At 42.5% G+C, this 27727-nt stretch overlaps 1 protein-coding gene across 2 annotated transcripts; it reads right to left on the bottom strand.

The window, feature by feature from the left end:
• Positions 1–18291: 18291 nt before the first annotated feature.
• Positions 18292–27315, bottom strand: LOC311149738 (trypsin-3-like). 2 transcript variants are annotated; one of them, XR_014615050.1, is made up of 6 exons: positions 26264–27315; positions 25680–25839; positions 21414–21555; positions 20885–21151; positions 20059–20622; positions 18292–18386 (listed from the first exon to the last, which is right to left on the bottom strand). XR_014615050.1 is itself a non-coding variant. In XM_084186947.1 (5 exons), the coding sequence occupies exons 3-5, from the start codon at positions 21543–21545 to the stop codon at positions 20452–20454; spliced, it is 570 nt and encodes a 189-aa protein (XP_084043073.1). In that variant the 5' UTR covers positions 21546–21555; positions 25680–25839; positions 26927–27313; the 3' UTR covers positions 20016–20451. The 2 variants fall into 2 exon arrangements, 1 of the variants encoding a protein (XP_084043073.1); XM_084186947.1 differs by lacking the exon at positions 18292–18386 and having other exon boundaries at positions 20016–20622; positions 26927–27313.
• Between the last annotated feature and the right edge of the window lie 412 nt (positions 27316–27727).

The raw sequence follows: 27727 nt of genomic DNA, 5'->3' as shown, positions 1-27727 counted from the left end.
ACCAATTGTGCAAGTTCTCCCACTTAAAAAGATGAGAGAGGCCTGTAATTTTCATCATAGGTACACGTCAACTATGACAGACAAATTGAGAGAAAAAAATCCAGAAAATCACATTGTAGGATTTTTAATGAATTTATTTGCAAATTATGGTGGAAAATAAGTATTTGGTCAATAACAAAAGTTTCTCAATACTTTGTTATATACCCTTTGTTGGCAATGACACAGGTCAAACGTTTTCTGTAAGTCTTCACAAGGTTTTCACACACTGTTGCTGGAATTTTGGCCCATTCCTCCATGCAGATCTCCTCTAGAGCAGTGATGTTTTTTATCTCTACTGTAATAGGTTGTCTCTTCTACATATTGCACATATAAAAAAAGCAAACAGCTAGTGGGCCTGTTCATTTACCAATAGAAAGATTATCAGATCAAATCCAACATGAGTAAAGTTATTTAACCATGAATCCTGTGACAGGATGTCACTGTCCTTCTGTTGTTTGATATACATAAGTATTCAGACCCTTTGTTATGAGACTCGAAATAAATTGAGCTTAGGTATTGAGCCTGTTTCCATTGATCATCCTTGAGATGTTTCTACAACTTGAATGGAGTCCACCTGTGGTAAAATCAATTGATTGGACATGATTTGGAAAGGCACACACCTGTCTATATAAGGTCCCACAGTTGACAGTGCATGTTAGAGCAAAAAACAAGCCACGAGGTCGAAGGAATTGTCCGTAGAGCTCAGAGACAGGATTGTGGCGAGGCACAGATCTGGGGAAGGGTACAAAAACATTTCTGCAGCATTGTAGGTCCCAAAGAACACAGTGGCCTCCATCATTCTTAAATGGAAGAAGTTTGGAACCACCAAGACTCTTCCTAGAGCTGGCCGCCCGGCCAAACTGTGCAATCGGGGGAGAAGGGCCTTGGTCAGGGAGGTGACCAAGAACCCGATGGTCACTCTGACAGAGCTCCAGAGTTCCTCTGTGGAGATAGGAGAACCTTCCTGTAGGACAACCATCTCTGCAGCACTCCACCAATCAGGTCTTTATGGTAGAGTGGCCAGGCAGAAGCCACTCCTCAGTAAAAGGCACATGACAGTCCGCTTGGAGTTTGCCAAAAGGCACCATGAGAAACAATATTCTCTGGTCTGATGAAACCAGGATTGAACTCTTTGGCCTGAATGCCAAGCATCACGTCTGGAGGAAACTTGGCACCATCCCTACGGTGAAGCATGGTGGTGGCAGCATCATGCTGTGGGGATGTTTTTCAGCAGCAGGGACTCGGAGACTAGTCAGGATCGAGGGAAAGATGAACAGAGCAAAGTACAGAGAGATCCTTGATGAAAACCTGCTCCAGAGTGCTCAGGACCTCTGACTGGGGAAAAGTTTCACCTTCCAACAGAACAACAACCCTAAGCACACAGCCAAGACAACACAGGAGTGGCTTCGGGACAAGTCTCTGAATGTCCTTGAGTGGCCCAGCCAGAGCCTGGACTTGAACCCGATCGAACATCTCTGGAGAGACCTGAAAATAGCTGTGCAGTGACGCTCCCCATCCAACCTGACAGAGCTTGAGAGAATCTGCAGAGAAGAATGGGAGAAACTCCCCAAATACAGGTGTTTCAAGCTTGTAGCGTTATACCCAATAAGACTCAAGGCTTTAATCGCTGCCAAAGGTGCTTCAACAAAGTGCTGAGTAAATGGTCTGAATACCTATGTAAATGAGATATTTCAGTTTTTTAAAAACCTGTTTTTGCTTTGTCATTATGGGGTATTGTGTGGAGATTGATGAGGAAATAAAATACAATTTAATCAATTTTAGAATAAGGCTGAAATGTAACAAAATGTGGATAAAGTCAAGGGGTCTGAAAACTTTCCGAATGCATTGTATATCTATTTTTTCTAATGAAAATGAGGCAAACGGCCCATCCTTCCACCCAAAGTTACTGTAAGGCCAAGTATATAGAAGTTGGAATAACGTTTTAAGTTGTGCCTTTGAAATGGAATTTGTCTTGTTGTGATGATGTATGGTCTCTCTCGTCCAGATGATAAAGCCTAATTATAATATGGAATGGGTACCGGGCCAGAGCAGTATTGATGCTTTATCTTTCTAAGAGTAATATTTCTGGAGAATTCTGTCTGAAATAAAGGTCATAAAGAAGAGAAAGTGAAAGGAAAGAGAGCGAGAGATAGAGAGAGAGTAAGAAAGAGAAGAGAGGGAGAGAGAGAGAGAGAGAGAGAGAAGGAAAGAGAGAGAAGGAAAGAGAGAGAGAAAAAGTGGGAAAGAGAGAGTAACTGGGAAAGAGAGAGAGAAAGCAAAACAGAGAGAGTGAGAGAGAGATTCTTATAAATAATAGAGAGAGAAAAGCAAGCCATCTTCAATTGGCTCTGAGAAGATGGGGAATGGTGGATTCTACCCTGTGAGATAACATGCACTGGATAGCTTGCAACATATTGATCCAGTGCCGAAGGACATCCCACTCAAGCTCATTTAAGTCTGACACAATAGGCCTTTTTCATTAATAACTATCTGTTAATATGGGTGCGGTGTACAGAGAAGTGTGGGTAGAATATAAAACGTTCTGAAAGCAGAATCTACAACTGGGAATTGTATGAGAGAATGGTGTCTGTTCTCACCATGTTAATTGATTGTGAATATGTATTATGACCTTGAAGTTGAATTAAAAGTCTTGGCAAAATGCAGTTATTCCCTTTGCATTTTTCCTCAACAGAAACTGTGAATCAGTTACAGAGTAAGATACTTAAAGGAGGGTGCACCCCATCCCTGTGTTAAGGTGCACAGTATTAGCAATATTTTACAGTATTTGGGCATTAGCCTTGCTTTCAAGTGTATTAACACGGGACTCTTAGCTGAACCAGCAAAATTCCACCAAGTGCACTATGCACCATTTAAAAAGCCTCTCAGTGGCCTACCAACAGCTTTTCAGATAAAACAATTAGAGAGGGAGAGAGGTGCCTGCGGTTCCCAGGGGCCTGGATAAATCAACCGTTCATTGGTCATGCTGGATGATTCAATGGTGCTGACCACTTGTTGGTTCTCAGAATAGCCATATTTTCTAGTTGTGAGAGACTGTAATACCTAATACTGCCTCTTTCAGGGCAGGTCCATGAGTATATTAGGTGAACATGGCCTTGGTGTGTGCGTAGTTGGTTGTCAGCCACCTCAGAGCATGTGGTGAGCATATGAGAGATTTCCCTTTCTTGAACTGGTGTTTCGCACCTCTAAGTTGCCAGTGTCCCAGGGTCAATCCACAACATTAATTATCAGCAAAAATGTATGACGATCCAGGATCAACACAGCTAAATGACGATCCAGGATCAACACAGCTAATTAACAATCCAGGATCAACGCCGCTAAATGACGATCCAGAATCAACACAGCTAAATGACGATCCAGGATCAACAACTTCATCATGATCCCAGCTAGTGTGTCAACAGTCCTCAGTATCACATTCTGTATTGTGTGAGTGGAGGCGGATGGAGAGACTGAGATTTAAGAGAAGGGTTATTCTGTCTTCCTAAAAGGACTCGTTATTCCTAACTAGTGGCTGACAATAATGGTATCATTAGCCTGCAGTATGAGAGGATGCAGTCCTGGCCATGCTGCTACTGTAGTGCACTTGTTGTCACCCTTATCAGGTCTCTTTTAATTACAAGAATTGTCTTTGATTGATAACATTTCAATATCAAACTATTATATATTATTATTAATGACTATATATGAGCATTGATTGTCAACAGTTTTGACCCTTCCTGTACTGATTGATTGCATTGCACTACTATATTGCCTTGAGAACTAACACGCAGAAAACACATCAATGTTGTTTTAGAGATGTAATTCCATTCATTGTCAGTCAAAGTTGTTTTTCAGAATGGTCTAATGGTCGATTATTTGAACTAGCTAAGTGAATCTGCAAAGCAACATTTTGTTTGGTTTTGTGCCAGGACATAGGCTGGAAGGAACTAGAGGCAGTTGGTGACAGTTGGTTGAGTTATTTAATAATCTATGAAGGTCCAAACCACTAATGAATAAAACTGGGTATTGCTTACTTGCCAATGGATCTGTCCATACTGCATGTTGTTAGATGATGAAAGGGATAAAAGTCATTCAAGAGGATATTGACCAACCAGGCTTTAATGTGATGTGCTACTAAGCATAACATTTTAACTAATATACAACAAAAGGGGGTACTAATTCTGCCTCAAGTTAGTCATTTTGTTAGTTTTTCTTGGTAAGCCCTTTTGTTGGATTTTCGTCATTGTTGTCAAACACCCCTCCTATTTTTGTTTGTTTGCTGTAGCACAGAGGCCTACATGAACTCCCACATGAACTAATATATTTTATTTCTGAATTGTATCAGCACTATCTTCCTATCTTGTTGAACCATCTGGTACTAGAATAAACACTAAATATTCTATTGGTCATTTTGCCAGTGCATAGAACTCAGCATCCTAGTCAAGCCATAGGTTGGATAACTCCAAAGTAGCAGTAGAAGGCTACAGTGGTAAGTGACTAGCCATCAGTGTTGACATGTAAAGTAAACTGTCTATATTTCAGATTCTTCCCCAAGGCCCCTTTGACAGTAGACATCCTCTGTCTAAGTGCTCAGGTCCAACAAGGTGCACGTCGACACGTCTATATAGCCTCGCAATAAGATCACTCTCTTCGTGTTCCCCCTCTCACATAACATAAACTCCATCAAACAGCAGCTCTGCACCACACCAGGGCCTTCCAGGCTCGTAGCTCCCCTCCCGCCCCCCCGCCCCTACCTCTGTGTTGAATTGGATGGGAGGTGGTTTGGATCACGCTGGCTGGTGTACTCCAATATCCCATCAAGTATTCTCTTTCCTATTGATCGTCGTGATAAGTAACAGACAGAAAGCAGCATCCTGCACCGAGGTTGGCCTTGTGCATACTGATGAGATGTGATCTATCTGTCACACATCTCTAGCTGGAAGTGCTCTCTCTCTCTGTCTGCTGAGGGGCACTGAGGAGGAAATACCTCTGTTCTATTGGATCACTACTTCCCAGACCTGGGTTTTAAATACTTGAAAAATCTATTCAAATACATATGTGTGGAAGTATTTGAACCCAGGTCTGCAACCTGCCTGTTCTAGAAATGTCAGTGGAACAGTAGTTGAGCTGTAGATCTTACTGGACTTACAAGGATTATGTCCCTTTTATATGCATCGTCTTAGTCTTAAAGTCGTGGATTTTGGAGCTTACTGTGTTTGCACTGTTGCCTGACAAAGTCCCAGAAGCTTTGGAGTTTTTTTCATGTCTGGATCAAAGAACAATGTCACCCTAATTCCTAACTATTCAAATTTTCCTCTAGCATCCTTTGTTTTGTTGCAACAAGTTAGAATAAAAAAGTCATACTCTGAGTGTGATCCAAGCCAGAGCAAGAGGAACACATACATTTGTATTACCTCACCAGGCTTTTATCCATTGGGACTTAAAGAGCGTTTCAAGTTTACTTGCTTTGGGTGCGCCCGGATTGAACATTCAGACTGTTTGCCCGGTCTATTTAAGATTCTGTCTGAGTGACTCATCTTCAAACAGGAAGTTCAGAGCCAATTCACCGCACACTCACCAGCCGGTGTCAAAACCTCTCACACTCCTCTATTCGTGACCGCTTTAGAGTTATTCAGTTCTTTTCTTTTCTCTCTATTCCTCCCTGGAAGTGTGATTGCGGTCTATTTTGAGTGGCGACATTAATGTTAAATAGTTTGAGATTTAGAGAACGGAGAAAGACTAATTGCTAAAAAAAATCTAATGCAAGCATCTTTCTATCCTCACACAATTTCAGCTCCATCAGTCACATCACATGGGTGTCACAATTGTGACACAGCAACTTTTTAAACATTCAGTGTCAAATATTGGGAGTAATAGGAACTTTTTAGGTGAGTTTGTTTACCACAAAATGTTCACTGTTGAAAATCATTCATTTCAGTCATTTGCCATTTACAAAGCCATAATTGGTGCCCTAAAACTCAGTCCAGGCCGGCTAACAGGCCTGCTGCTGTCATAACAGAAGACCCAGGATCTCAGTACTTCAGGCAATGCCGTGACATCTACGCTGAAGTCATCATGTCAAAAGCTTCATTAATAGTCTTCACACTAATTAACTGTATTTTTAGGGTTATGATGTTGCCCCAGTCCACCGTCATCATGCATCACACATGACTGGATCGCCCACATTCCCCAAATCTCAATTTACATAGACAGGAAACTGTTGAGGCGTGTTAATTGAGGTATTGAAATGACAGCTATTCACATTCAAACATGACAAGCCTGTCATCACTAGTTAACACCATCATGTGGACTTGTTTTTAGTGTTAATCACTCTCGCTTTTCCTCTTCTTCTTTTCTCTCTCTCTCTCTCTCTCGCTCTCTCGCTCTTTTTCTCACTGTCTCATATTGAAGATGCTGTTTTCTTTCTTCTGTATTTTTCAGAATTCTCTCTCTCCTCACTCTCTCCCCCTATCTCCGACCATCCATCTGACTGTCGCCCATCACACTGTGAGATTCAAGTGACACGCATTCATATTCATAATCAAGTTGTAAATTAGCATCAACACTCCCAATTAGTCACTGCACTATTCCAAACGAGATGAGACCAACACATGACACAAAAATCTAACTTTACGCATTACAGCAGGTATTAACAAATACATATACGCCTGCAACATCAGATGTGTATTGAAGCATTCAAGGCCGTAGGTGAGAACAAAATTGCTGTAAAACATTTGTGACATGAGTTGGTTGTGAGGGTGGGGAGTGTGTCAGTGTGTGTTAGTTAGGCTCCAATCAGATGTGCATCAAGAAGGGCATTTATGAGCAAATTCTCAGCCGGATAACAAAGTAGCCCATCCCTTTGATGGCAGCAGCTCTAAGTTAAGTTAATGTAGGAACCATGAGTAAAGTGCTCCAGTTTCTCCCTAATCCACTAAAAAGGACAAGACAAGAGGTGAAAAATGAAAGGAAAGGCCAATGTGCCTGAAAGCGTATTGTTCCATTGTTGCTTATAGTCTCTATAAGATAAAGATATATGGGTAACATGGGTAACATGTCTTCTACCTGTGTAGTACAATGGTATTACAATAGTAGCAGCATAGGGCACAGGTACGAGAGCAGCTTAATGTAAAGTGTTATGATGCAGTCTGAAAATATGGAACTGGAGGATGAGTGATTTCAGTAGACTGATTCATCAGCTCATCTGAATCACCTCAATCATTTCCTGATCTTCACCCTATCAGAGAGAGAGTGAGCGAGGCGTAGAGAGGAGATGACACACCACGTTGTGTCTACTGTCTGTGCCTCATCTGCATGAACTATGGTAATTTTGGATACTGAAGCACTGCACTCAGGAAAACAGACATTGTGGAGTAGGGCCTAACTATCCTTTCATCTTTCTCCCCCTCACTGTATTCATGCTCATCATTTCCCTCAACAGGGACAAACTGAACATTTTACTTTACATCCAGTCTGAACCCATCTACAATCGTATAGAATACATTTCCTTTTAAGCCCCGCCTACCTTGGTTACCGTTGCAACCTCATCACTTTAACTCTACCCACATGTACATATTACCTCAATTACCTCGACTAACCGGTGCCCCCGCACATTGACGCTGTACCGGTACCCCCTGTATATAGCCTCTCTACTGTTATTTTATTTTACTGCTGCATTGTTGGTTAAGGGCTTGTAAGTAAGCATTTCACTGTAAGGTCTACACCTGTTGTATTCGGCGCATGTTGCAAATACAATTTGATTTGATTTGATTTGACAAAATTTTCCAGAGAAGCCCAATTCCCCCTTCTAACCACTGGCGAAATCCCCTTGCAATGATCTTAAACTGTGTTTTTAATAGACAATGAAATTAAACACAGACTACCCCTTGCTCAATAGTGTGCAACTGCAGTCTGCAATTCGGGGCGTTCCTGCATGTGGAACGTCCCCCCCTTTAGCATCCCATTGGTTCCTCCATGAATAACCTTCCCTCGAGCATCCCATTGGTTCCTGCATGAACGCCTCCCCTCGAGCACCCCCAGGGTGAAGAACACTGTCTACCGTCGTCCCCGCCTCCCGCTACCACAGCAGACAGGAGGCTAGAGCGACATCATGTACTAGCTAGCTTGATAGTAAGCAACACTGTGTGCTAGCTAGCTTGCTAGTTAGCTAGCACAGGGTGGTGCCCCCGCCTCCCGTCTGCTGTGTACCGGAGTCCTCCTTAGGACTAGCTGGCTAAGCTAGCACACAGTGTCCTTCACTCCCGCCTACCAATCACCTGCCCTCGCCGTCGTTAACAGAACTGCGGGAATACAGTGCCCGACAGGCAGGGGCAAAGGAAAATGTATATCGGTGTATGGCTAGCTAGCTACCGTTGACGCATCCGCCCCTTCTTCTGTGGAGTTTATTGGTGGCTGGCATCCAACGTTATTGTGCATTAACGCCTCCTAATGTACTGGAGCGCCGCCGCATCTTGCCTGTCCTAACTTAAAAATGTATCAATAGAAGTATAAAGAGGGGTTCCTGCAGATGCAGGAATGCCCGCATGCAAGAACGCCCCGAATTGCAGGCCGCAATTGCACCCTTCCCTGCTAATCAGGAAACTCTTTGGTATGTTGTGGTGGACTGACTACAACAAAGATGGCGCCGTACTGTATGACCGCCGTTTTGCGAGCGCCAACCCAACTTTTATATTTTGTGATTCTTTTGGTGTTTATTGTAACTTTATATTCACGAAATGTATCTTCTTATTTCTTGTTTTTATTTCTCGTGTGTTTTTGTTCTACCTTATGTTATTTTTAGTACTATTTCTTGCAAGTTTAGAGCTTGCAAGAAAGGCATTTCACTGTACTTGTGCATTAAAAACTTGTCATTACAATTGCTTCACAGGAACCTTAAAATGAAGGTTGTAGTATGGTTAGCCACTAGATGGCTTTGAATGCACTGTCAGCAGGCAACCAAAGTTACTAACCACTTTTGGAGCTAACTAGTGCTGTTAAATCGTATACTGATGTCGACAGCGTATAAGAGTTGTATTGTATGGCTAACTTTACTAGCTAACATACATTTCTAAAAAATAAGTTAGCGTTAGCAACATTAGGTGGTCAATAAGACTGAGAGCTAGCTAATCAGCTGAGCCAGCAAACAATGTAACAAAATTATAATTTCAGATTCGAAAAATACTCCATCAACAGGCTCTGCATTTCAGGCATCACAGTAGCAAGTACCCCTGGTGCACCGTAAAATAATTTAGCCATTTAAACAATTTGTTTTTGTATTAAAACTCTCAGTTTTTGTAATGCCCTCAATGGATTTCATGTGTTTCAAATGTGAGTTTGTCCAAGGTGTTGGATTCGACCACAGTTGTTATCCATTGGAGCGTTCCGATTGGTTGCCTAAAATTCTGGGGCTTAGTGAGGGGTCAATTAGCTGTATTGTTGCTAAGCAGATGTCCTAGTTTCCAGAAGAGATTGCATAATAAATTAAGAGATTATAATTTACCACGAACATCTAGACAGGTATGAAATACACCTACACTCACAGCATACAACCAGTGGAGGCTGCTGAGGGGAGGCCGGCTCATAGTAATGGCTGGAATTAAGTAAATAAAATGGAATGAAACACATTTAGTTTCCATGTGTTTCATTCCATTCCATCGACTCCATGAGCCGTGCTCCCCTCACCAGCCTCCACTGCGGTACACATGCATTTACAATATGCTGTTGCCTTCTTAATGATGATTCGGTATCAACACAGCTAAACGACAATCCAGGATCAACATAGGACAGTTATGTTCCTTCACTCAAATTCCAAATCAATGTACAATATAATGCAATGACAATATGATGTTCCCTCTCTTCACAGTACTAGTCCATCTCAGATGGGAAGGTGAGGATATGGCACATTTATTACGACTAGGCTCAATTACAGAGAGTAGGGAATGTATTACATCATCTGACAAATGTGTGTTCCTCCCTGCCCCTGGAAAGGACACATCATTTCCCCTCTCCTTGTCTTCTAGCAGTGTTTTACAGGCCTTATAAATGTCACCGGGTTTTAATGTACATCTGCGCACTCCCAGGTGCACACTGCCAAAACTGACAGTACTCTGCGTTTGAGCTATTTGTCTCAATTTAGCCACATTTCTGCTACTGTAGCTCTTCTCCAGTTGTCTATTATCTATCCTGTTGCATAGTCACTTTATCCCTACCTATATGTACAGTGCTATGAAAAAGTATTTGCCCCCTTTCTAATTATCTCTACTTTTGCATATTTGTGATATTAAATGTTATCAGATCTTCAACCAAAACCTAATATTAGATAAAGGGAACATAAGTGAACAAATAACACAACAATTACATATTTATTTCATAAACAATTCCCCTGTGTGAAAAAGTAATTGCCCCCTTACACTCAATAACTGGTTGTGCCACCTTTAGCTGCAATGATTCCAACCAAATGCTTCCTGTAGTTGTTGATCAGTCTCTCACGTCGCTGTGGAGGAATTTTGGCCCACTCTTCCATGCAGAACTGCTTTAACTCAGTGACATGTGGGTTTTCAAGCATGAACTGCTCGTTTCAAGTCCTGCCACAACATCTCAATTGGGATTAGGTCCGGACTTTGACTAGGCCATTCCAAAACTTCCAATTTGTTGCTTTTTAGCAATTTTCATGTAGACTTGATTGTGTGTTTTGGATCATTGTCTTGCTGCATGACCCAGCTGCCCTTCAGCTTCAGCTCATAGACGGATGGTCTGACATTCTCCTGTAGAATTCTCTGATACAGAGCAGAATTCATGGTTCCTTCTATTAAGGCAAGTCGTCCAGGTCCTGAGGCAGCAAAGCATCCCCAAACCATCACAGCACCACCACCATGCTTGACCTTTGGTATGATGTTCTTACTGTGGAATGCAGTGTTTGGTTTTCGCCAGGCATGGGGGGGGGGACAGGACGACTGCACCGTATTGAGGGGAGGATGGATGGGGCCATGTATCGCGAGATCTTAGCCAACAACCTCCTTCCCTCAGTAAGAGCATTGAAGATGGGTCGTGGCTGGGTCTTCCAGCATGACAACGACCCGAAACACACAGCCAGGGCAACTAAGGAGTGGCTCCGTAAAAAGCATCTCAAGGTCCTGGAGTGGCCTAGCCAGTCTCCAGACCTGAACCCAATAGAAAATCTTTGGAGGGAGCTGAAAGTCCGTATTGCCCAGCGACAGCCCCGAAACCTGAAGGATCTGGAGAAGGTCTGTATGGAGGAGTGGGCCAAAATTCCTGCTGCAGTGTGTGCAAACCTGGTCAAGACCTACAGGAAACGTATGATCTCTGTAATTGCAAACAAAGGTTTCTGTACCAAATATTAAGTTCTGCTTTTCTGATGTATCAAATACTTATGTCATGCATAAAATGCAAATTATTACCTAAAAATCATACAATTCATTTTCTGGATTTTTGTTTTAGATTCCGTCTCTCACAGTTGAAGTGTACCTATGATAAAAATTACAGACCTCTACATGCTTTGTAAGTAGGAAAACCTGCAAAATCGGCAGTGTATCAAATACTTGTTCTCCCCACTGTATCTACCTCAATTACCTTGTACCCCTGCACATCAACTCGGTACTGGTACCCCGTGTATATAGCCAAGTTATCGCTAGACTTCTCATTGTTTATTTATTCCTCTGCTATTATTTTTCTATTTTTCTAATATTTATATGTTTTTTCTCTCTGCGTTGTTGGGAAGGGCCCGTAAGTAAGCATTTCACTGTTGGTCTACACCTGTTGTTTACAAATTATGTGATTTGATTTTGATTTCTCTCTCAATGAGGGGGAAGAATAAATGGGCCCCATCTGAGTGGTAATTGGTTTCAATGCTGACTGGCTGTAAACACTTGAGACTGTCTGTCATCCAAATTATGAGATAGGACAACTATTAACTGGAGGAATCTGTTCTGTTCTTTTCAACCATACATGAGCTATGACTTATGTTTCTACTTTAGCTAATGGATCGCTTTGTCTCTGTTTGTGTCTTGGCAGGAGAATTTACTCTGAGTGGTATGTTTCTGTATTGATAGCAGTCTGAATTGTAGAGGATAATTTAATCAGTCAAAAAGTTTGTTATCCATGAATGGTAACGTCATGACTGATTAAATTATCCTTTCAATCTAACCTCTCTGGACACCTGTGAGTAGCAGATAAAAGTGCAATCTGTTGTGGTGCTCAGTGGCATCTATTGCGGTCATCAATTAGGCTATGCTGCTTTAAATCAAATAACATTTTATTTATCGCATGCTTCGTTGACAACGGGTGTAGACTAACAGTGAAATGCTTACTTACGGGTCCTTTTCCAACAATGCATAGTTAAAGATAAGATAAAACAATGAAATACAACATTGAAACAGTGACACAAGGAATGAATACACAGTGAATAACAAATACAAATAAAGAGTAAAAATAACATGGCTATATACAGTGGGGGAAAAAAGTATTTAGTCAGCCACCAATTGTGCAAGTTCTCCCACTTAAAAAGATGAGAGAGGCCTGTAATTTTCATCATAGGTACACGTCAACTATGACAGACAAATTGAGAAAAAAAAAAAAGTATTTGATCACCTACAAACAAGCAAGATTTCTGGCTCTCACAGACCTCTAACTTCTTCTTTAAGAGGCTCCTCTGTCCTCCACTCGTTACCTGTATTAATGGCACCTGTTTGAACTTGTTATCAGTATAAAAGACACCTGTCCACAACCTCAAACAGTCACACTCCAAACTCCACTATGGCCAAGACCAAAGAGCTGTCAAAGGACACCAGAAACAAAATTGTAGACCTGCACCAGGCTGGGAAGACTGAATCTGCAACAGGTAAGCAGCTTGGTTTGAAGAAATCAACTGTGGGAGCAATTATTAGGAAATGGAAGACATACAAGACCACTGATAATCTCCCCCGATCTGGGGCTCCACGCAAGATCTCACCCCGTGGGGTCAAAATGATCACAAGAACGGTGACCAAAAATCCCAGAACCACACGGGGGGACCTAGTGAATGACCTGCAGAGAGCTGGGACCAAAGTAACAAAGCCTACCATCAGTAACACACTACGCCGCCAGGGACTCAAATCCTGCAGTGCGAGACGTGTCCCCCTGCTTAAGCCAGTACATGTCCAGGCCCGTCTGAAGTTTGCTAGAGTGCATTTGGATGATCCAGAAGAGGATTGGGAGAATGTCATATGGTCAGATGAAACCAAAATAGAACTTTTTGGTAAAAACTCAACTCGTCGTGTTTGGAGGACAAATAATGCTGAGTTGCATCCAAAGAACACCATACCTACTGTGAAGCATGGGGGTGGAAACATCATGCTTTGGGGCTGTTTTTCTGCAAAGGGACCAGGACGACTGATCCGTGTAAAGGAAAGAATGAATGGGGCCATGTATCGTGAGATTTTGAGTGAAAACCACCTTCCATCAGCAAGGGCATTGAAGATGAAACGTGGCTGGGTCTTTCAGCATGACAATGATCCCAAACACACCGCCCGGGCAATGAAGGAGTGGCTTCGTAAGAAGCATTTCAAGGTCCTGGAGTGGCCTAGCCAGTCTCCAGATCTCAACCCCATAGAAAATCTTTGGAGGGAGTTGAAAGTCCGTGTTGCCCAGCAACAGCCCCAAAACATCACTGCTCTAGAGGAGATCTGCATGGAGGAATGGGTCAAAATACCAGCAACAGTGTGTGAAAACCTTGTGAAGACTTACAGAAAATGTTTGACCTGTGTCATTGCCAACAAAGGGTATATAACAAAGTATTGAGAAACTTTTGTTATTGACCAAATACTTATTTTCCACCATAACTTGCAAATAAATTCATAAAAAATCCTACAATGTGATTTTCTGGGAAAATAAATCTCATTTTGTCTGTCATAGTTGACGTGTACCTATGATGAAAAGTACAGGCCTCTCTCATCTTTTTAAGTGGGAGAACTTGCACAATTGGTGGCTGACTAAATACATTTTTTCCCCACTGTAAATAAATTCCTTATTTACATAAGTATTCAGACCCTTTGCTATGAGACTCGAAATTGAGCTCAGGTACATCCTGTTTCCATTGATCATCCTTGAGATGTTTCTACAACTTGATTGGAGTCCACCTCTGGTGAATTCAATTGATTGGACATGATTTGGAAAGGTACACACCTATCTATATAAGGTCCCATAGTTGACAGTGTATGTCATAGCAAAAACCAAGCCATGAGGTCAAAGGAATTGTCCGTAGAGCTCAGAGACAGGATTGTGTCGAGGCACAGATCTGGGGAAGGGTACCAAAAACTTTCTGCAGCATTGAATGTCCCCAAGAACACAGTGGCCTCCATCATTCTTAAATGGAAGAAGTTCGGAACCACCAAGACTCTTCCTAGAGCTGGCCGCCCAGCCAAACTGAGCAATCGGGAGAGAAGGGCCTTGGTCAGGGAGGTGACCAAGAACCTGTTGGTCACTCTGACAGAGCTCTAGAGTTCCTCTGTGGAGATGGGAGAACCTTCCAGAAGGACAAACATCTCTGCAGCACTCCACCAATCCTTTATGGTTGAGTGGCCAGACAGAAGCCACTCCTCAGTAATAGGCACATGACAGCCCGCTTGGAGTTTGCCAAAAGGCACCTAAACACTCTCAGACCATGAGAAACAAGATTCTCTGGTCTGATGAAACAAAGATTGAACACTTTGTCCTGAATGCCAAGCGTCACGTCTGGAGGAAACCTGGCACCATCCCTATGGTGAAGCATGTTGGTGGCAGCATCATGCTGTGGGGGTGTTTTTCAGCGGCAGGGACTGGGAGACTAGTCAGGATAGAGGCAAAGATGAACAGAGCAAAGTACAGAGAGATCCTTGACGAAAACCTGCTCCAGAGTGCTCAGGACAGACTGGGACAAAGGTTCACCTTCCAACAGAACAACGACCCTAAGCACACAGCCAAGACAGCGCAAGAGATGCTTCGGGACAAGTCTGTGAATGTCCTTGAGTGGCCCAGCCAGAGCTCGGACTTGAACCCGATCTAACATCTCTGGAGAGACCTGAAAATAGCTGTTCAGCAGCGTTAACCATCCAACCTGATAGAGCTTGAGAGGATCTGTAGAGAAGAATGGGAAAACTCCCCAATTACAGGTGTGCCAAGCTTGTTGCGTCATACCCAAGAAGATTCAAGGCTGTAATCGCTGCCAAATGTGCTTTAACAAAGTACTGAGTAAAGGGTCTGAATACTTATGTAAATGTGATATTTCTGATTTTTACTTTTAATACATTAGCAAAAATGTCTAAAAACCTGTTTTTGCTTTGTCATTATGAGGTATTGAGTGGGTATTGAGTGGGTATTGATGAGGGAAAAAAATAATGTAATCAATTTTAGAATAAGGTTGTGACATAACAAAATCAAGGCGTCTGAATTCTTTCCAAATGAAACACAACCCTGCCAAGCAGCACTGCTTCTTCACACACTGCTCGCTTAACCCGGAAGCCAGCCACACCAATGTGTTGGAGGAAACACAGTACAACTGGCGACCGAAGTCAGCTTGCAGGCACCCATCCCGCCAAAAGGAGTCGCTAGAGTGGTATGGGACAAGGACATCCCAGCTGGCCAAACCCTCCCCTAACCCGGACGGCACTGGGCCAATTGTGCACCACCTCATGGGTCTCCCGGTCACGACCGGCTGTGACACAGCCAGGGATTGAACCTGGGGCTGTAGTGACGCAATAAGCACTACGATGCAGTGCCTTAGACCGCTGCGCCACTCGGGAGGCTCTCCACCAAACATTACAGTTGGCACTATGCGTTCTCCTGGCATCCGCTAAAACCCAGATTCGTCCGTCGTACCGCCAGATGGTGAAGCGGGATTCATCACTCCAGAGAACTATGGTGGCGAGCTTTACACCACTCTTGGCATTGCGCATGGTGATCTTAGGCTTGTGTGCGGCTGCTCGGCCATGGAAACCCATTTCATGAAGCTCCGACGAGCAGTTCTTGTGCTGACGTTGCTTCCAGAGGCAGTTTGGAACTCGGTAGTGAGTGTTGCAACAGAGGACAGACGATTTTTACGCGCTTCAGCATTCAGTTGTCCCGTTCTGTGAGCTTGTGTGGCCTACCCCTTCTCGGGTTGAGGCATTGTTGCTTCTAGACGTTACCACAATAACAGCACTTACATTTGACAGGGTAAGCTCTAGCAGGGCAGAAATTTGACGAACTAACTTGTTGGAAAGGTGGCAAACCATGACAATGCCACGTTGAAAGTCACTGAGCTCTTCAGTAAGGCCATTCTACTGCCAATAATAATATAATATAATATGCCATTTAGCAGACGGTTTTATCCAAAGCGACTTACAGTCATGCGTGCATACATTTTTGTGTGTATGGGTGGTCCCGGGGATCGAACCCACTACCCTGGCTTTACAAGCGCCGTGCTCTACCAACTGAGCTACAGAGGACCAATGTTTGTCTATGGAGATTGCATGCCTGTGTGCTCGATTTTACACTCCTGTCAGCGACGGGTGTGGCTGAAATAGCCGAATCCACTAATTTGATGGGGTGTCCACATACTGTTGTATATATAGTGTATGTCACAAATATCTCCCATAGGATGTAATGTAAAAAATAAATCATCCAACAGATCAGTTATGGAAATATGGATATTGCTGCCTGGCCTAGTTTATTGAAGTTCATTTTCAATCCCCAAACTATATAACTAGTTAAGTCTTCGCAGCCACAAAGCCCTTTCCCATGGGATTCTTTGTTCACAGAGCCCTTGTTTGTCTGTGCCAGAATCGATAGCCTACTATACTCTACATTCAACGCACAAACACAACAAAAACTTTTCCAAATTCCTTCGAGGTTTACGTATATATGGCAAACTAAAACGGTCAAATGTCAGGTGATACGTTTGATATACACTGCAGACCCATTCTAAAGATGGCAGTGGCACAATGGTAACCACTCTTTATGTAACCAAAGTTAGAGCTTTAAAAAGGCCAAGAAACATGTCAATCATATGATATGACGCCTGGCCGACAGCAGTGAAACCAGAGAGGCCCATTAAGTAGGCCATCAACTATTCATTCTGTTGTGATACGCCTAGCGCTATCAGGTGTCACTGGAGTCTGTACAGATTTCTCCAGGGTGTTAAGGCAGTCTCTAGGAGAGGCAGGCGGGGCCTTCCCGGAATCACAGCTGTTTTGTATAGTGTTTCCACTTCCGCCAGGCAGAGTGAGGGAATCTATCAAAGCTTAATCATTACATTAGAAGAAATTGCAGAGCAGAGCCAGGCCTGAATCTTTGCATATTTTATTAGGATTCTATGCCAGTCTTGAGGTAATTCATCAAGCAAAGAGTACCATCTACAACCATATTATTAAAGATGGTGACAGTAAGCAAACAGAGTCGCCGTGATATCTGGATGAAGTATAGATGAGGGTTACTGTACAAATGTTTGAGACAGAAATTAGTGTGGTTGTGCTGTTGAGCAACTGCCGACTTAATTTTCAGTCACATGGTTAGCTACATAAGGATGCTGTTGTATCTCAGAAAAAAAGTAATGAAGATTGACGCGTATCCCTAAGGAGCTGGGTAGCTATGTTTCACTGAATTTATTTATGTAATTAACTCACTTCCATTGTATTACTGAATATACCACCCTGCGTCCCACTGCTGGCTTGCCTCTGAAGCTAAGCAGGGTTGGGCCTGGTCGATCCCTGGATGAGAGACCAGATGCTGATGGAAGTGGAGGGCCAGTAGGAGGCATTCTTTCTTCTGGTCTAAAAAAAATATCCCAATGCCCCAGGGCAATGAGTTGGGACATTGCCCTGGGTAGGGTGCCGTCTTTCAGTTAGGATGTTAAATGGGTGTCCTGACTCTCCGTGTTCACTAAAGATCCCATGGCAATTAACATAAGAGTAGGGGTGTTAACCCCACTGTCCTGGCTAAATTCCCAATCTGGCCACCGAATCATCCCCAGCTTCCAATTGGCTCATTCATCCCCCCTCCTCTCCCCTGTAACTATTCCCCAGTTTGTTGCTGTAAATAAGAATGTGTTCTCAGTCAATTTACCTGGTAAAATAAAAATATGTGTACAGATGGAATATTTGTTAGGCATCTTTGGAAGTTGATAACATCTCTATTCCCCTCAATTAAATCTGGCTGATAGACTTGTAATACAAATTGTGAAAATAAAAACCAGTCCACCTTGAATTGATAGTGACTTATTATATAAAACAAGGAAAATACACTGTTCACTTCAGTTTTTTATAACACACTTACAATTTCACAATTAATTAACTATTCTATGTAGTCTAAATATACAGCACCAGTCAAAAGTTTGGACACACCTACTCATTCCAGGGTTTTTCTTTATTTTTACTATTTTCTACATTGTAGAATAATAGTGAAGACATCAAAACTATGAAATAACACATATGGAATCATGTAGTAACCAAAAAAGTGTTAAACAAATCAAAATATATTTTATATTTGAGATTCTTCAAAGTAACCACCCTTTGCCTTGATGACAGCTTTGCACACTTGGCATTCTCTCAACCAGCTTCATGAGGAATGCTTTTCCAACAGTCTTGAAGGAGTTCCCACATATCCTGAGCACTTGTTGGCTGCTTTTCCTTCACTCTGCAGTCCAACTTGAAAAACAAATTATAGTCCTTTAAGCCCAAACCTGATGGGATGGTGTATCGCTGCATAATGCTGTGGTAGCCAGGCTGGTTAAGTGTGCCTTGAATTCTAAATAATTAACAGACAGTGTCACCAGAAAAGCACCCCCCACACCATCACACCTCCTCCTCCATGCTTCATGGTGGGACCAACACATGCGGAGATCATCTGTTCACCTACTCTGCGTCTCACAAAGACACGGCTGTTGGAACCAAAAATCGCACATTTGGACTCATCAGACCAAAGGACAGATTTCCACCAGTCTAATGTCCATTGCTTGTGTTTCTTGGCCCAAGCAAGTCTCTTCTTCTTATTGGTGTCCTTTAGTAGTGGTTTCTTTACAGCAATTCGACCATGAAGGCCTGATTCACGCAGTCTCCTCTGAACAGTTGATGTTGAGATGTGTCTGTTACTTGAACTCTGTGAAGCATTTATTTGGGCTGCAATCTGAGGTGCTCTAATGAACTTATCCTCTGCCACAGAGGTAACTCTGGGTCTTCCTTTCCTGTGTCGGTCCTCATGAGAGCCAGTTTCATCATAGCGCTTGATGGTTTTTGCGACTGCACTTGAAGAAACCTTAAAAGTTCTTAACATTTTCCGGATTGACTGACCTTCATGTCTTAAAGTAATGATGGACTGTCGTTTCTCTTTGCTTATTTGAGCTGTTCTTGCCATAATATGGACTTGGTCTTTTACCAAATAGGGCTATCTTCTGTATACCCCCCCCCCCCCCCCCCTACATAATAAATAATAATAATATAATTTGCCATTTAGCAGACGCTTTTATCCAAAGCGACTTACAGTCACGCGTGCATACGTTTTTTTGTGTATGGGTGGTCCCGGGGATCGAACCCACTACCTTGGCATTACAAGCGCCGTGCTCTACCAGCTGAGCTACAGAGGACCACGTCACAACCTTGTCACAACACAACTGATTGAAGGAAAGAAATTCCACAAATTAACTTTTAAGAAGGCACACCTGTTAATTGAAATGCATTCCAGGTGTCTACCTCATGAAGCTGGTTGAGAGAAAGCCAAGAGTGTGCAAAGCTGTCATCAAGGCAAAGGGTGGCTACTTTGAAGAATCTCAAATATAAAATATATTTTGATTTGTTTAACACTTTTTTGGTTACTACATGATTCCATATGTGTTATTTCATAGTTTTGATGTCTTCACTATTATTCTACAATGTAGAAAATAGTAGAAATGAAGAAAAACCCTGGAATAAGTAGGTGTGTCCAAACTTTTGACTGGTACTGTACATGCACTCACATCTCAGACTTGAAGTTGCTTAATTCAAGTTTTTGCTTTATGCATTAGTGCCTGGTTGATAACACTGTCTTCATATAAACTAAACCATGTTTACTTGGCATTACATCTCTTGTTAAAGAAATGTTTTATTGTTGACATTATTGACATTTTATCAATTGTTCCCCATGTTGCTTTGTGGAATAGCATTGTTAAGGGACTACAAGTAGCAATATGGCTCTATTTATGGATATTACATACTCTACTTACATACTGTACTGCAAGAAAGTGTTGGGAATGGTCCATTATAATTTGTTTACATTTATTTTATAAATCTAATCAATATACACAAATAAAAGAAAAGAAAAGCTAAATGAAACTGGGAGACTCTTTATCCGCAAATTTAACGTGTTTCACATCAAGCTCTCTGAAATGTTTCAAGTTAAAGATTAAGCTAGTGTTTCAGACAGAAACACTGGGTTCTAATCCTTGATGCAGTGGCTATAGTAGCTGAATATGGTCCGGTCTATCCACCTGCGGTACTTTGAAACAGCAGTGTAGACTCCTGGGTACTTTGCATCGGCACAGCCCATCCCCCAGGAAACCACACCATAGATCTGACCTTCACACACCAGTGGGCCCCCAGAATCTCCCTGAAACAACAGACAGAGAGAGGCCTGGAGTTTAGAGACACAAAATCCTCTATACCGTGTGCAATGGCATTCAATATTTGGATGCCAAATTAGATTTTTCTAGATATCCTAAAGATTCAAGGCATATTTCCCAGACCAAGCTTAAACCTACTCCCTGGACTAACAGCCATGCTTAATGGAAAATATATATATAATCCGGCCCATAGAATTGGAAGTTAGAAATCGTAAAACCCTATCCTAGTGACTATAGCCTGGGTCTTACCTTACACGCGTCCTTTTCGCCAGCACTGTAGCCCGCACAGATCATGTTGGATGTGATGTTCCCATTGAAAGACTCACTGCTGTTGCATTTGGCTGTGGAGACGATGGGAAGTTTGACTGTGCGCAGGGAGGAGGGTATCTGTCCCCCACTAGAGCTGGTGAACCCCCAGCCTGACACCCTGCACAACCGCCCCTCTGCCACCGAGGCACTCTGGCGGGGCAGTGGAGCGATGGACACATAGCTATTCAGGTACACTGGAGCTTTCAGCTGAAAAGAGATGGAGACAGACACAGAAAATGTGGGTTAGGTTTGGTTTGAAGAAAAAACTGGCAGTCCTTTACCAAGGCCTTCAAATAGTAATAAAGCACCTTTTGATTACATTTAACTAAGCCTCAAGTAAAAAAGTATGTCTACTACTTCTATTTGAATAAAAAAGTTATTGAATATTTTTACAATTGGTATAATATACTACATAGCCTACCTACAGTACATACTACAGATATTACCAGTATTTTTTCCTCTCTTTTACCTTGATAAGCATAATGTCTGCGTTGTTTGTAATCTTGTTGTACTGGGGGTGGGGTATTAAGAGCTGGGGTATGAAGAACTGTTCTGTCCCTTCATACATGCTTAGGGAATAGTCTCCAGCTACTATCATCATTTGTTCCACCCTGTAAAGGAAAGAGACATACAGTGGCTTGCGAAAGTATTCACCCCCCTTGGCATTTTTCCTGTTTTGTTGCCTTACAACCTGTATTTAAAATTGATTTTTGGGGGGTTTGTATCATTTGATTTACACAACATGCCTACCACTTGGAAGATGCAAAATCTTTTTTCTTGTGAAACAAACAAAAAAACAGACAACATGAGCGTGCATAACTTTTCACCCCCCCCCCAAAGTCAATACTTTGTAGAGCCACCTTTTGCAGCAATTACAGCTGCAAGTCTCTTGGGGTATGTCTATATAAGCTTGGCACATCTAGCCACTGGGATTTTTGCCCATTCTTCAAGGCAAAACTGCTCCAGCTCCTTCAAGTTGGATGGGTTACGCTAGTGTACAGCAATCTTTAAGTCATACCACAGATGCTCAATCGGATTGAGGTCTGGGCTTTGACTAGGCCATTCCAAGACATTTAAATGTTTCCCCTTAAACCACTCGAGTGTTGCTTTAGCAGTATGCTTAGGATCATTGTCCTGCTGGAAGGTGAACCTCCGTCCCAGTCTCAAATCTCTGGAAGACTGAAACAGGTTTCCCTCAAGAATTTCCCTGTATTTAGCGCCATTCATCATTCCTTCAATTCTGACCAGTTTCCCAGTCCCTGCCTATGAAAAACATCCCCACAGCATGATGCTGCCACCACCATGCTTCACTGTGGGGATGGTGTTCTCGGGGTGATGAGAGGTGTTGGGTTTTCCCCAGACATTTACCTTGATCAATTTTAGTCTCATCTGACCAGAGTACCTTCTTCCATATGTTTGGGGAGTCTCCCACATTCCTTTTGGCGAACAACAAACGTGTTTGCTTATTTTTTTCTTTAAGCAATGGCTTTTTTCTGGCCACTCTTCCGTAAAGCCCAGCTCTGTGGAGTGTACGGCTTAAAGTGGTCCTATGGACAGATACTCCAATCTCCGCTGTGGAGCTTTGCAGCTCCTTCAGGGTTATCTTTGGTCTCTTTGTTGTCTCTCTGATTAATGCCCTCCTTGCCTGGTCTGTGAGTTTTGGTGGGTGGCCCTCTCTTGGTAGGTTTGTTGTGGTGCCATATTCTTTCCATTTTTTAATAATGGATTTAATGATGCTCCGTGGGATGTTCAAAGTTTCTGATATTTTTTTTATAACCCAAATCTGATCTGTACATCTCAACAACTTTGTACCTGACCTGTTTGGAGAGCTCCTTGGTCTTCATGGTGCCGCTTGCTTGGTGGTGCCCCTTGCTTAGTGGTGTTGCAGACTCTGGGGCCTTTCAGAACAGGTGTATACAGTTGAAGTCGGAAGTTTACATACACCTTAGCCAAATACATTTAAACTCAGTTTTTCACAATTCCTGACATTTAATCCTAGTAAAAATTCCCTGTCTTAGGTCAGTTAGGATCACCACTTTATTTTAAGAATGTGAAATGTCAGAATAATAGTAGAGAGAATGATTTATTTCAGCTTTTATCTCTTTCATCACATTCTCAGTGGGTCAGAAGTCTACATGCACTCAATTAGTATTTGGTAGCATTGCCTTTCAATTGTTTAACTTGGGTCAAACGGTTCGGGTAGCCTTCCACAAGCTTCCCACAATAAGTTGGGTGAATTTTGGCCCATTCCTCCTGAAAGAGCTGGTGTAACTGAATCAGGTTTGTAGGTCTTCTTGCTCACACACGCTTTTTCAGTTCTGCCCACACATTTTCTATAGGATTGAGGTCAGGGCTTTGTGATGGCCACTGCAATACCTTGACTTTGTTGTCCTTAAGCCATTTTGCCACAACTTTTGAAGTATGCTTGGGATCATTGTCCATTTGGAAGACCCATTTGCAACCAAGCTTTAACTTCCTGACTGATGTCTTGAGATGTTGCTTCAATATATCCACATAATTTTCCTCCCTCATGATGCCATCTATTTTGTGAAGTGCACCAGTCCCTCCTGCAGCAAAGCACCCCCACAGCATGATGCTGCCCCCCCCCCCCCCCTTTTCGCACCAAAGTACGTTAATCTCTAGGAGACAGAACGCATCTCCTTCCTGAGCGGTATGACGGCTGCGTGGTCCCATGGTGTTTATAGTTGCGTACTATTATTTGACAGATGAACGTGGTACCTTCAGGCGTTTGGAAATTGCTCCCAAGGATGAACCAGACTGGGCTGATTTCTTTTGATTTGACCAGGATGTCAAGCGAAGAGGCACTGAGTTTGAAGGTAGGCCTTGAAATACATCCACAGGTACACTTCCAATTGACTCAAATTATGTCAATTAGCCTATCAGAAGCTTCTAAAGCCATGACATCATTTTCTGGAATTTTCCAAGCTGTTTAAAGGCACAGTCTACTTAGTGTATGTCAACTTCTGACCCACTGGAATTGTGATACAGTGAATTATAAGTGAAATAATCTGTCTGTAAACAATTGTTGGAAAAATTACTTGTGTCATGCACAAAGTAGATGTCCTAACCGACTTGCCAAAACTATAGTTTGTTAACAAGAAATGTGTGGATTGGTTGAAAAACAAGTTTTAATGATTCCAACCTAAGTGTATGTAAACTTCCGACTTCAACTGTATATACTGAGATCATGTGACAGATCATGTGACACTTAGATTGCACACAGGTGGACCTTATTTAACTAATTATGTGACTTCTGAATGTAATTGGTTGCACCAGATCTTATTTAGGGGCTTCATAGCAAAGGGGATGAATACATATGCACGCACCACTTTTCCGTTTTTTATTTTTTAGATTTTTTTTTAACAAGTAATTTTTTTCATTTCACCTAACCAATTTTTACTATTTTGTGTATGTCCATTACATGAAATCCAAATAAAAATCAATTTAAATTACAGGTTGTAATGCAACAAAATAGGAAAAATGCCAAGGGGGATGAATACTTTTTCAAGGCACTGTATTTGTCTTACTACCAGATGAATGCAGAGCCAACCATGGATATACACAGTAGGCCTTATCGTATGTGTTGACAAACTGATAGTGGAGGAAATTACTGTTCAGCAGTCTAATTATTTTTAGTTCCCCTCAGTGTCATCACCGGAGCATAACTGTAGCTCAACCAACATAGTTAAAAACAAACTAGGGTAACACTTTACCAATGACTGTATACATGAATGGACAAAGCCATCAATCACGTGACACCATTTATTCCTATGTGAAGACTCATGGAAACGTAATATGAACAGTTTGAGCTACTCCAGGAAGTGACGTTGCAGTCTTGCTCAGTGCTGCCTCCTCTCATTGAGTAACTCTAGTTTAAGGCCAACCTGGGAACTGCAGGTTGCCATTAGCAACAAAATTATCCTTATAACTTCTTCTGGGTGCAATTTTTAAATAATGGGTTCAAGGACACACATCTGGTGTATTAGAAGCAATTATTGGTACCATGATTGTCTTAAAAAATATATATATTTACACAAAGATTGTCCATGAAGATTGACATTTTTCCATTCACTGCTAACAATGCCTGCAGTACCTCAGTCGGCCTTGAACTTCAGTGGCTTCAGTTAGCAGACGCTCTTATCCTGAGAGGGGACTGTCATTCTCCCCTGTACTTTACTGTAGGTGTCATTATGCATCATTCATAAAGCCTTTATAACAGCTATATAACGCATAACATTTGTCATAAGCTGTCATAAATTGTTTTAAATAGTTATGAGTCACGGCATGAGATGTTATAAAACTGGTTATAATGGGTGTTAAAAATGACTGTTCATGTCCATTCAGGCTGCAAAGGCGTCGATTTCCTCCTTAACTCAATTTAATGGTGAGAAGGCTGGAAAAAACTGTGAAGATATGCGTACTTTATTTTTGAAACACCATTTTCCACCACCATGCTAGAGTAGCAAATGCTACTTCCTGATGTTGCACACCACGTTCATCCAGGGGTCAACAACAGACTGCTGCAACATGATTGGCTGAACGTGATACGCAACATCCGGGACTAGCATTCATAGGCATTAGCCACTCTTGCATGGTGGTGGAAAATTGTGTTTCATAAAGAAAGTACGTATATTTTCATTGTTTTTTTTGTCCGGTTAGATCAGGTTTGCGCTTTGTCAAATAATGACAAAACAAGGACATGAAAATAACTTACCCTATAGTACAATGTGCTGCTGTGAGCACCCAGTATTTATTTATCAAGGATCCTCCACAGAAGTGCTGTCCTCTAGTTGACTGTATTGATACAATGTATTTGATGGAATAGGGTGCAGGGGCATATCCTCCCACTATACGCCCTTGTATCAGCTCCTGGCCTGTGATAAAAAAGAAACAGACCATAAGGATATAGTACACAACACAATCACATATGGTAGTAACAGATACTGCTGCAGCACACACCTCATAAAGACAACATCATAGGGTTTTATGGCACAGATGCTTTACAGATCAATAAAATCCAATCTCAGGAGTGCACGGAATCACAGTCAATATCAATCACGTTTCACTGTTGCCATCATAGAGTGTAGCCTCTCATGTCGGTAACATGTTTTGGGGGACAAGATTGAATTTGAGTAGTGCAGTTGTGTTTTTATCGTATGTCTGTAAATGTCTGTAAATAGCCTGTAAATACCCTATTTTTCGTACATATTTCCCTATCAGACTTTTCATCCTTCTACAAGATATACTTTCCTGCAACCCGCCTCACTCAATGTGGAACGGATTCTATTATTGACTTACCTTTATCTAGAATCTAGAATCTCCAGTTGAAACTAGCTAGCCAGCTAACTAGCTACTTGCTATTAGCCACAGCTAGCGGTGTTTCACCCAGAACATTGGATTTTTTTCTGCGGGATTAATTTTAATCACTGGACATTGATCACCGGATATTCGGCCAGTCTGCACAGCGCGTTATCGACCCAGAACATATCAGTTTTTCAGCCGGAATCACTGAATCACTGGACCTTTAACTCCGGATTCGTCGCTACCAGCTAGCTACAACAAAACGGACGCTGTGGTCTGGCTAATCATCCTGAGCTAGGCCCATCTCCCGGCTATCTACCTCTCTGTCAACCGGACGGGACCACCTAGTGTTGACACGGAGCCCCGCCGATCCTACACGACTGGTCTGCCGACGAAATCGTCTGATGTGGTTACGACGTTAACCACGAAGATTCCATCCATCTGCTAGCCCTGGCCCGCTAGCACACGCTAGCCGTGGCCTCTTAGTCACTAGTACTTCACCACCGGACCTTATGATAACTCAGCTATACAGCTGATATCTGCTGGACTGTTCCTTTTTACGACCCCCCAGCCTAGCTAAACCTGCCAGCTAGCTACAACAAAACGGACGCTGTGGTCTGGCTAATCATCCTGAGCTAGGCCCATCTCCCGGCTATCTACCTCTCTGTCAACCGGACGGGACCACCTAGTGTTGACACGGAGCCCCGCCGATCCTACACGACTGGTCTGCCGACGAAATCGTCTGATGTGGTTACGACGTTAACCACGAAGATTCCATCCATCTGCTAGCCCTGGCCCGCTAGCACACGCTAGCCGTGGCCTCTTACTCACTAGTACTTCACCACCGGACCTTATGATAACTCAGCTATACAGCTGATATCTGCTGGACTGTTCCTTTTTACGGTACTACATCCTGTTTATGTTTAGCCTCAGCCCAAACATGGTTAGTTTATTGTTGTTTCGGTTATTTCTAATTGTACTATATCACTGTAGACCCCCCAGCCTAGCTAAACCTGCCTTAGTTAGCTCCTTTGCCCCTCCCCCAATACACGCGGAGACCGACTCAATTGATGCCTCCAGCGATGCTATCTCTTTCATTGTTACCCAACGCTTAGGTTTACCTCCACTTTACTCATATCCTTCCATATCCTTGTCTGTACATAATGCCCTGAATCTTTTCTATAACACCCGGAAATCTGCCCCCTTTATTCTATGTACCCAACGCACTAGAAGACCAGTTCTTAAAGCCTTTAGCCGTATCCTTATTCTAGTCCTCCTCTGTTCCTCTGGTGATGTAGAGGCTAACCCAGGCCCTGCAGCCCTCATTATCACTCCTACTCCCCAGGCGCTATCATTTGATGACTTCTGTAATCGCAAAAGTCTTGGTTTCTTGCACATAAATATCAGAAGTCTACTTCCTAAGTTTGAGTTATTCACTGCGTTAGCACACTCTGCCAACCC

Source organism: Coregonus lavaretus, assembly GCF_964263955.1.
Source record: "Coregonus lavaretus genome assembly, chromosome: 22".
NCBI lineage: Eukaryota > Metazoa > Chordata > Actinopteri > Salmoniformes > Salmonidae > Coregonus > Coregonus lavaretus.
Note: the sequence above shows the minus strand (reverse complement) of the source record. Positions and strands in the feature narration are given on the sequence as shown.

Coding starts and splice junctions, on each gene's coding strand:
- LOC311149738 (XM_084186947.1), bottom strand. CDS start 21,545: ATGATGATAGTAGCTGGAGACTATTCCCTAAGCATGTATGAAGGGACA. Junction 21,152..21,413: donor CAGACATTATGCTTATCAAG/GTAAAAGAGAGG, acceptor ATCTCTTTTCAG/CTGAAAGCTCCAGTGTACCT. Junction 20,623..20,884: donor GCGAAAAGGACGCGTGTAAG/GTAAGACCCAGG, acceptor CTGTTGTTTCAG/GGAGATTCTGGGGGCCCACT.